At 42.1% G+C, this 11,117-nt stretch overlaps 1 protein-coding gene across 1 annotated transcript; it reads right to left on the bottom strand.

The window, feature by feature from the left end:
* Positions 1-493: 493 nt before the first annotated feature.
* On the bottom strand, positions 494-1,537 carry MAGEB16 (MAGE family member B16). Its single transcript, XM_027099059.1, has one exon. The coding sequence runs from the start codon at positions 1,535-1,537 to the stop codon at positions 494-496; it is 1,044 nt and encodes a 347-aa protein (XP_026954860.1).
* Between the last annotated feature and the right edge of the window lie 9,580 nt (positions 1,538-11,117).

Below are 11,117 nucleotides of genomic sequence, written 5' to 3'. Positions count from 1 at the left end.
CTTAAGCAAATCCACGCATATATCATTTAATTTTACAGAACAAGAACTAAAAAGAATACGAAAGGCAAATTTTGAATATCTTTTAGAGATTCTTGATTTTTCCTATTGATCCCAGCTATCTTAAAGCTGACCTTTCACGTGTGCAAGGAAATAAATGCCTATAGCAATGCCATCTTCTTATTCCAGAAGATAAAATGGATAGTTTCACAATTTGTTTCACAAAACAACAAAGTTCTTGCTTTAAACATCATGAGTAGTAAATGTATGATCAGTATCATTCATAAATCTTTATATTTTGAAACAGTTAAATTCATATTAAAAAATATGAGTAATACATACATCAAAAAAGAGAATAAACTTACAAGTTATACATACAAAACAGGAACACACAGGCAAATACACTGTCTTCCTTTCTGCCCCCACCTCAGAACTAAATTCTACCAGCACTAACTGCGTCTTCCAACAATGCATGAAGAAAGTATCCCTGACTCCCCTAGGTGTGGGAGAAGCTGCTAGCCTTGGCACTAGAACTGGCAGTGGCTACAGAAGGAGAGACAGCCCTGCCTGAAATTCTGGCTCGGGCTCTCTCTTCTTCATCTTGCAGAGCCTCCTCATACTGAGATGGGAAAGAACTTGGGTCAGTCCCATGAACCTTGGCCAGAAACTCCAGGACCTTCATCTTGGTGGTTTCAGCGTGGGCTCTGGGGCCCCACAGGAACTTAAACTGCGCAGGATCAGTGTTGGTCACCTTCCGGTACTCCAGGTATTTTTCCTTCACGAATTCTTTGGTGATGAGCTCCCTGGGCTCCCCAGAGATGAAGTGCTTCATCCCGGCATATATCCCGCTCACATTCAGAACTTTCCAGACTTCGTCTTCGGTAGCACAGTTGCCCTTCATGAAGATCACACCCAGGATAAGTATCAGGATGCCGGTCTTGGGCATGCCCACTTCACGGTGCAGCATCCCATCATAGGTGAGGCCCAATTTGATGAAGAGGCCATAGTGGTGATTGGTGTGATCCACTTCCATCAAATCAAGGCCAAAGACCATCTCCATGCACTCAGAGGCTCTCAGGAAGATCTCAGGAAAGTGGACTTCACACTCTTTGATGACAATCTTCAACATATCTGCCTTTGTTATTGGCTCTTTCATTTGATACTTGAATAGCAAGAAATTTACCAACATAGATACTTTCTTATCTAGAGCATCTATAGGCGCATTCTTGGGGCCTAGCACAGCCTGTGAGGTGCTCAGAGTATACTCTCTTTCTTGGCTATTGGACCCCTCATCCGATTTGGTGGGTGAGGTGGCTTTGATAGCAATGGAAGAGGAGTAGAAACACTGAGGACCCTCAGGAGTGCTGGATATACCAGCCCCAGGAGCCTCCTTCAAATCGCCAGGCATTAGAGGATGGCAGGAGAGATGGGTCTCCTCCAGAGCCTTGGAGACCTGTTCAACCTCCAGGCCCTGGGACTTTCTGAAGGTTTGATGGCATTGATCATATGAGTGCTGAGGACGCTTCTGACGCTGAGACATGATGACTCTTGTGGGTAGCAGTACGTGGACAGGAGGGTGGGCAATGAGATTCACCACCTAAGATAAACGGCATATGTGAGTGGCTTCAGCTAGTAAACTTAACTGTGGCGGCTCTTCCTGAGACCCAGAGGAGGAAGGGAGGGGTGGCCTCTGCCAGCTTCACTCCCTGGACCTCTCAGGGCTGTGGAGCCCCCTCTGCCATGGGTTGGTTAGCCCCACAATCCTCACATACGCTTCTCAAATTAGATTCTGGTTGGTAAGGTGCCCGCCGCCATCTATTGCCTGAGGCCCCCCTCCAGTCAAGGCCGCATCTCTGTGAGACCCCCAAAATGGAAGTGAGGAGAACCTCATGACGGGAAATCCACGGCTGACAACAGGGACGAATGCTGTGCACACCCTCCGTCCTGGGGTCTGAGGATTCCTAAGGCTTCACTCGGGGTCCTCACCAGGACTCCTGCAGGGCCTGACATGCCTTCCTTTGGTGACATGACAACGCCTGTCCCAGACTAAGGCCTCCCCTCCCTCAGACTCCAGTGGTCGCGGTCATTAGCACCACTTCCGGCCGCTCCTGCCCGGGGCCTCCCAAGGCCGACCTCCCGGCCGAGGCTCAGTGAGTCGCTACTATTGTGGGAGACAATCCCGTCAGATCTCACTCACGGGCCTTTGCTTGAAGACTCGTAGGTCGGGGACCCTGAGCCCCACGCACAAAGGCCACCACCTCAATCAGACGGCCCAACAGGTAGCGTGTGGTAAGTCAGCCTGAACCTGTCCGCGCCTCCCGGGGTCCGGGTGGGGCTCTGACCAGGTGGGCATCCCCCTTTCTGGGGCCGGCGGTCCCCCTCAGTCTTCATTTAGAGTCTCACCTGACACCGAGCGGCACCTGGGGCTGCTCCCACTGCTGACTGGAGTCTGCGCCTCAAACTGAAGCCCTCGCAGCCGTTAGCTCCGGAGGCGGAAGTCAGGGGGCGTGGCATCCAGTGAGGACTGCTTGGGTCTTTCCGGGGTCACCAGTAGCGAGGTCACGCTGTGCACGTAGCGCTCAGTTTCAGAGGGGTGGTGCCTGCTGGTCCGCCTCCCAGCCCTCACTTCGGTTGCCAAGCTCTAGCTGCCTCCCTCTGTTGAGCTGAGGTCTTGACGCTCATGCCAAGGTCCTCTTGCCACTGAGAACCCTGAAGAGTAACTGAGGGCGTATCTCAACCAGACAGACCTGCCTGGCCTTTAAGGTGAAAAGCAGCCGCTAGCCCATCTTCGTGTGACCCCCACCCCCACCCCTTTATTCTTTGTTGTTGTTCTCCTGGGTCCTCATTTATGGGGTTCTCTTTTGGCTCCTTTTTCATGACTTCAGGCTTTCAGGGAAATGCCTGATCCCAGCAAAGCCTTGATGAGTTCACTTACTGCAATCCTTGCAGCGCTTAGAATGGGTCATGTTCCAGCCTAAATGGAAAATGGAGAAGTTGGAGCACAAGGCAGGAAGGCGGCAGGACAGGGGGGTGAGCTGTCAGAGAAAAGTCATAGCCATCTATTCCTGCTTTCACCAGGCAGACTTAGCCACTTTCATAGGTTATCCACTAAAAAGTTTACTTTGTACATGGAGGAACTGAGACGAATGATTTTGAAAGCCCGTTTTATGACGCTGTTCCACACCTGTAACATGCAGTAATCATATGAAGATGATGAATGTTATCTATTTGCATTTTTATACTTCTGGTTTATTTTTCTATTCTTATCTCTGTGGCTTTGTTTTCTAGTCCAGTTTAAAACAGTGGCTTAAATATTCTTTTCTTGAGTCTCCTCATCTATTTGGTTTTTGTATCAAGGGGAGCCTGCTTGTTAAAATGTGTGGAGTAATTTCAAATATTTTTGTGTGATCTGGAAAAGTTTACAGAACATGCTGATTAGTTTTCCCTGATTATATGGTGCAAGTAGCCTCTAAGCCTTATGTGATCTGTGTGGCTTTAGCCTACTGTTTCAGTTTGTGATTGCTGATTTCAATTTTCTATTATTAATGGGCCTCCCTTGCAGTATATGTTTTGCTGAAAAACAGCATTTCTCTTCATTTCTCTTGGGTATTCAAAGTTAAAGGCATGATATTTATAATAAATAATTTTGCATAGAAATTCTCTGACATTTAGTGTACTACACAAAACAGTACTATGAACCCTGTTTCCCTGACACTCATCATAACCATCATCAATAGTTATAAGTCTGATCATATCAGTATTTTTTTGGTCAATGTGTTTGTTTTTTTGGCAAGAGCACTCCACAGGTGATACTTTATACTTCCATTAGGAGATATATAATGTCTATGTGTCTTCCTTTTTTGTGATCTTCACACTCTGATAATTATGACCATTCTCCATTCTCCACTATGGGCTAGCATGGTAATTTTCTCATTCTACCATATCTTTAAATTATTAACAGAAATTTTCTATAGGCATAAACCTTTCCTTGTTGCCACTTTTTGCTGAGGTATTGTTTTAAAATACTGTTAGTGTTCTCTTAAAATACTTAACTCTCTGCACCTATATTTCATACACTATTTTTAACTATTATTACTTATTTCTGTTTCTTTTGTAATTGGTAATACTTATAAATTATTGGTCATATAGATCTTACATAACAGAAGAAACAACATACAAAATCTTCACATGTTCTATCAAGTAAAGAGCCGGCAACATTGGTCATTGAGCACATCAATAAATCTGGAGGAGAAAGAATGAAAAGTCTGGGAACATCTATCAGGTCAGTAACATAAGCACGTGAGATGACATGAGTTGGACAGAAGAAGAAATGCCAGCTCTCCTTCCTCATGTGCCACACGTAGTTTTTCTTCTTGGGCCTTTACTTTCAAAATGTGACAACTGGGACTTGGGAGAATGCTGCATTGGGAGAATGCTATCTGAGCCAATGATATGTTCATTTCACCTCCCACTACATCATCCCCCATGCTGACTTGTGTTGCTCTGCACCTCCAAGAATTATATGCTCTGAACTGTACTGTTCCAGAGAAGAGACACCAGGGGATAGCCTGTTGATTACAGACACACTGAGAACCAAGAGGTCACTACTGACCTAGATGCAGTGCCACGCCAGGGTGTCCAGATATGATGGGAATAGAATCCCACCTGTTGTTCCACCAGGATGAGTGTTCCTTCTGGAAGTTAGGAATTTGGGGGACTGGGCTTCTCTCCTTTATTTTCCAAGTGAAAGTGTCCTGAAGATTCTGCTGTTTAGCACAGAGACCCCCTTATAGAGGCCCCTGACTGGGCTATGGAGTATTTTAATGTGAAAGGCACAGGTCTCTCTACTTGCTGACGTTAAGGAGAGTCTGATTTAAGAGAGGGCAGGACTCAGGAACCCTGAGCTAATTCCAAAATGGGCAGGCAGCTCTTAGTGAACCCAGAGGGAGGGACTCTTCATCCATAAAGTAAATTATCACCACTCCTGACAGGCTAGGTCCTGAAAGTGCCTAAATGAGAAACTTCCACCATCTAAATGGTATTCTGGGTTCCTGGTTTGAGAGTTTAGTCTGACAGTCAATGCTGAAATGTCAAAGGGGACTCCAAGAAATAATTCCACAGAGTCCTAAGCTGAGGGGAACTTGAAGAGGAGGGACACCATCTAGATCATCGTCAATCATGATAATTACTAGCCCAGAGCAAGGCACACACCCATCTCTACTCCACACACTTCATTCCAGCTCCCTTCACCCTTGAGATCAAGGAACAATCCTTACTTACTCAAACATTATATGAATCTATTTCTGCTCGTCACGAGATAACCACTTTAGGTTTGAAACATGAAATATAGGAATGAAGAAAGAGAAAAAAGAAGAGTTTATATCCAGAAGAATATCATACACTATTCTTCATGCATTGGTTCTGTTTTGCTGCGTAACAAATTACCACAAACATACCAGTTAAAAAAACACACACAATTTAATTCTCTCATGGTTTTTGTGTATCAGGAGTCCAAGAATAGCTCAACTGCCTTCTGTGATTCAGGGTTTCTCCTAGTTGACATTAACATATTTACTGAGCTCTGCTCTAATCTGAAGGCTTGACTAGAGAAAAATCCAGTATCAAGCTCACTCAGTTTGTTGGCAGAATTCATTTCCTCTTGTCTGAAGAACTAACAGCTTAATTAAAAAAAAAAAAAAAAAAACTCTTGCAAAATCAGTTTAAATGGTTAAAAGTAGCCTGTAGTTCCAGGCCGGTGACCCTCTCCATAGGAAGTTCTCAACATAGCAGATTTCTTCTTCAATGCCAGCCGGAAAGTGAGAGCAAGTCTTTAGCAAAACACAGTCATATATGGTATCTGTAATCAAATGAATGATGTCCCATCTTTTTTGGCATCAAATGTAATGTAATCATGGGTGTGACATATCAGTTTTCCATATTCTGTTGGTTACAGTCAAGTCCCAGGCCTTGCCCATACTCAAGAGTAGTATACAGATACGTGAATACCAAAAGGTCAGGATCATGGTAACTACTTTAGACTCTGTCTACCACAATTTATTTCTGAACTCCATGAACCAAGTCTCTTCCCCATCCAAAATACATTAATATTCTCCCAAGATTCCCCCAAATCTGAATCTACTACAACAGCAATTTAAAATCTAAATCTCATCACCTAAAATAGGCTCCTATGCAGATGAGGCTCTTGGGGAACATACAGTTAAGTATACCAAATGGGGCACAATACTCCTCTCTCTGTGGACCTGTGAAATAAAAGAAACAAATTATCAGGCCCCAACACACCCTATATATAATAGTGGGACAGGGAAAGGACAGCAACTATAGACATTCTTATTCAAAACAGGAAAAGTGGAAGGTATAAACATTCCCTGGCCCATAGCATTGTGAAAGCCTGTTGGGCATATATTGTGAATTCCTTGATTAGATTTTAAGGCCTTCAGATAAATTTCCAAATGCCACTCTCTGGGTTCTAGGTTTCTCCTTGAAGTCATCCTTCATTTGTTATGGAAGGGAATATGTGTTTATAACTGATTATCCAATGCAATTACTTTGCAAACTGTCCTCAAATGTATAGAGACAGGGGCCAAACTCCTACCCCCCTAGTGTATCCAGGATTCAAGACTAATTGCTGAGACCCATTTTGCATTCCAGGCTTTAGTCTCTCAACTGTGAGATACCATCTGAGGGACCTGTTATCTGTTGAACAATCCAACACCTTTGATTTGCCCACTCCAAAGCTAAATTTAAACTTCACTCTCACAAAGGACATGCAGCTTACTGAATGTGCAAAAGGCCATGCAATGGGACATTTATAGATGACTATTCTAACTTGAACTCATGCCTCCTAACTCCTTTTTAAAAATTGTCCCTCTGGTTTACCGTGCTACCTCACTTCTTCCAACTTCTACACACAAAAATCTGAGCAACTCAAGCAATGGTACAGTGTCTCCCAAAGAGCAGATGTTCAATGTTCTGGAGATGAATGAATGAACTTGGTATCTAATTATTAATATTTAATTTCTCCAATATTCTTTATAACTAAATACAAATAGATACCTTTGGTTTTACAAAATGACAGTAAAAAGCATTAGGAAAGACAAGAATTGACCAACATTTAATTTATTTGCATCAATTTCTTGGGGTAAATGATTTTACTACTGAGTTCTTTCAGATTTCCTAAGAAACATGGATTGCAATACCAGGTTACCCTGTTCTGGATTGCAAACATCGTTTTACAGTCACAAAAGTCCTACTCAATCTTGATACAAAGCAGTAAATATTCAACCAAAATTATACATAAACATAGGTTCTAAAGCTATTTAAACATGTATAAAAAGAACAGCACTTGAAAAATAAATGAAAGAAGCAAGGCTACATGGGAAGTAGGGATGGAGAGAGAGAGGAGAAAAGGAAGAAAGGGAGGAAGTGTGAAAAGAAAGGAAGGAAGGAAGGAAAAACTCCAAGTTACCACATAAATCAGGAATACAAAAATGACATAAAATTTTCCCTCCAGCCCTATGCTGGACCTCAGCTACTTAAGAGTATTGACCTTAGTATTTAAACACTAAATGAAAAGTCTGCCTCAGGAGAAGCTGTTGAACTTTGCCCTGTAATGTACACTGACTATATGGCAGTAGAGCCAACCCTGGCTGCAATTTTGCCTTGGGATTTCCCCTCCTCATCTCTTAGAGCCTCTTCATATCAGGAAAGGAGTGCAGTGGGGACTATAACATGGGCCCTGGTGGAAAATACCAAGACTTTCATTGTGTTGATTTCGGCATGGACTGTTGGAATCCACACGTATTCAACAGCATGCAGATCACTGCTGAGAATCTTCCAGCGCATCAGGTATTTTCTTCCATCCATGAATCAGATGAGATTCATGGGCTCTTAGTAGAGAAGTGATTCCTCTCAACACATACCTTCATTACATTAATCTCTTCCCAGATTTCCTCCTCAGTGACTCAGTTGTCCTTAGTAATCTAGTGGCCGGCCTTGGGCACGTCCTTGTCATTACTCAGTTTCCTATCAAAGGTGAGGTCCATTTTGCTAATAAGGGCATGGAAGCACTCCATGGAGACAACTTTCTTCAAATCAGTGATAAAACCCAGTTCCATCTACTCAGAAGCTATCCTGATTTCAGGGAAGTGGTCCTGTTGTTGACATTCGTTAGCATATGTGTCTTTGTGATGGGCGCTTTCATTTTATCAATGAGCAACAGAAACGACACTAAAAAAGTCACCTTGTTAGATACAGGGTCTGCACACAAGCACTTATTGTCAGGCAGGGCCTATGAAGTGCTAGAATTTTCCTTTTCTTGACTCTGTTAGCTCCTTTATTGCTTCTTGTGCATGATACAGCTACAGCAGTAGTGATGGTGGATGGGGGCTCTCGGAGGGCCCTGGAGAATCACAGGTGTCCCCAAAACAGGTAAGTCTGGGGAATACCCTTGAAAAGATAAGAGCCAGAAGAGTGGGACTCTTCTTCAGCTACAGTGGTAGTCTGAAACCCGCCCCCGCCCCCCAAACTCTACATGTCACTTCAGCTATATCTAGGAAGCCTACAGCTTCTGGAGCAGCCCACAGCCTCTCCAGATTGAAAGCAGGAACAGATCTCTGCTCCTTGCTACCCAAGTTCTGGAGCACGTGGTCCTTTCAGATCTTTCTCATGGTGGTCTATATCTGTATTTGGAATTCCGGCTCCTTAATTAGTTTATTCTGTTGATAATATTACCTTCCTGCCTGCTCTGAGACTTTTGCCCAACTCTTACACAAAATGGATCAGGATCTAAGCACAATGGAGGAGCTGCAGCACAGGGTAGGAGCCTTAGAATGGAGGATGGGCTGTCAGAGAAAAAACAGGCTGATCTATTCCTTCCATTTACCCTGTAGAATTAGCCTCTTGAGGACCTTCAGTTCTTAAAGATGTACTTACTATACGGAAGAATCTGATAGTCAGGATTTTGTGAGCCCCTAAATTTTGGGCATTACCTTACATTGCATTGTCTAGTGTAGTGACTTTTTTTTTTTTTTTTTTTACCATCCTTCATAATGAGAATATATATAAACTATTAAGCAATGTCTAACAAGAGTTTGTGTGTGTATGTATACATACATTATCTGAGTTTCATAAAAAAAGACCTAGCCTTATTGTGTGTGATTTACTCTGATATCCTCAATTCTATTCCTAGTCTATTCTTTACATTTTATTAAAATAAAAATAATGGCCAGTTCTCACCCATTAAAGAGGCTTTAGGTGGTTATTGTACACTCCGGAGTCATACCGCCTCAAGCAACTCAAACTTTTATGCTTTACTGAAATGACCTTACTGATGGTTGATGGCAGCTGTGGTTTCAGGTACCACCTCAGATTCCTGCAGTGAAGCAACAGAAATCCACTGAACCAAGTCACACTTGGAATAACTAAGGGGGAACTTTAAAATGTTCCCTCTAATCTATCTTGTCTTCTCTCTTCTATTGTAGATTACAGACTCACCACAATTGCATAGCATGCCCGGTCCATCTATTGTGAAAAGTTCTCACACCTGACTTTAATCCATAAAATCAAACCTATCTATATTAGGCTTATTTTTTTTGAACTTTTGAATTTTATTTATTTTTTTATGCAGCAGGTTCTTATTAGTTGTCTATTAGTGTATATATGTCAATCCCAATCTCCCAATTCATCCCACTATATTAGACTTAATCAAATTTAAAACATTTTTTGCTCTGTGAACAGCAATGATAAGAAAAAGAAATTACCATACAAAGGCTGCGAGAAATATTTGCAAATCACATATCTGAAAAAGGGCTTGTTCCCTAAATAGAAAGAACTCTCTAAACTCAACAGTAATAGACAGAGTTCGGTTAGAAAATTGGCATAAAACTTGAATACATGCTTACCAAAGAGGATTTATGGCTGCCAAATAAGGAGATAAGAATACATTAAACATCATTACATTTAAAGAAAATGTAAATTTAAACTGCTATGAGATGCCACTACATATCTATTAGAATGGCTAAAAAAGACAATACTAAAAATACCAAGTCCTGGTGAGGTTGTGGAGCTATCAGATCTCTCATACATTGATTTGGGAATGCAAAATGAGCTAGGCTCTTTGGAAAACCATTTGGATGTTTCTGATAAAACTAACTTATTACTTAAGTCTGAAAAGGCCCCTTCTGGATATTTTCATGGAGAAATGAAAACTTACACTCACACAAAAAAAACAGCATCTGAATTTTTATAGAAGCTTTGTAATAGCCAAAAAGCAGAAGCAAGCCGAACAACCTATGATGAGGAATTGATAAAAGACAGTGATTCATATTATACCACAACAAAAAAGAAGGGGACAAACATACATATTACAATGGGAATCAATCTTCAGAAATAATGCTGAATGAAAAAAGCCAATCTTAAAGGTCAACCTTATCTACTCTATAATTTCATTTACATAAAATTCTCAAAAGGCTAAAATTATATAGGTATATGTGTTTGTGTGTTTGCCACAGTCTTTCATATTCCAATTTTAATTTTAACGTGTTTGGAATGCTGGTTTACTTTTTCATGACATTTGTGTGCTGCAACAATTTAGATCTTACTTATGACTTTTACAACTTCTAGTATGCTGAAGATGGAGTAACTGGGACTGGATTTTCCCACTTGTCTGAAACAATTTTAAAAAATAGATAAAATACACGACAACATTATTCAATATACTGGACTTCAGACCATGAAAACAGTGATCCCTGAGACATGAGAAAGAATGGATCTGAGCCTGTAATTACCCCAGCTTGCTGCCTGGAGCTCAAGTGGAGCCTGTGGTATCTCTGAGTTGGTAAGATGAAGCTGAGAGTGGTGAGAGGACGATGCAGCTAGAGCTCCTAAGAAAGAGTACCAGAGAGGAGAGAGCTGCACAGAGAAAGAACTGTGGAGCCCACACAGGGCAGGGAGTACTTCCTGTCAAAGTGATAAACCCTTATCATTCATGGGGCATCAGGGAGAGTACTCAGAAGTGAGGTGAGGTAAGCCATGGTTCATGCTCTTCTAGTCCCAACTAACAAAGCTGGAAAGCAAGAACTGACAAGATTATTTTGTTTCTA

This window comes from Aethalodelphis obliquidens, unplaced genomic scaffold (assembly GCF_003676395.1).
Source record: "Aethalodelphis obliquidens isolate GAN/ISIS:26980383/991018 unplaced genomic scaffold, ASM367639v1 scaffold127, whole genome shotgun sequence".
NCBI classification, from domain to species: Eukaryota; Metazoa; Chordata; class Mammalia; order Artiodactyla; family Delphinidae; genus Aethalodelphis; species Aethalodelphis obliquidens.
Note: the sequence above shows the minus strand (reverse complement) of the source record. Positions and strands in the feature narration are given on the sequence as shown.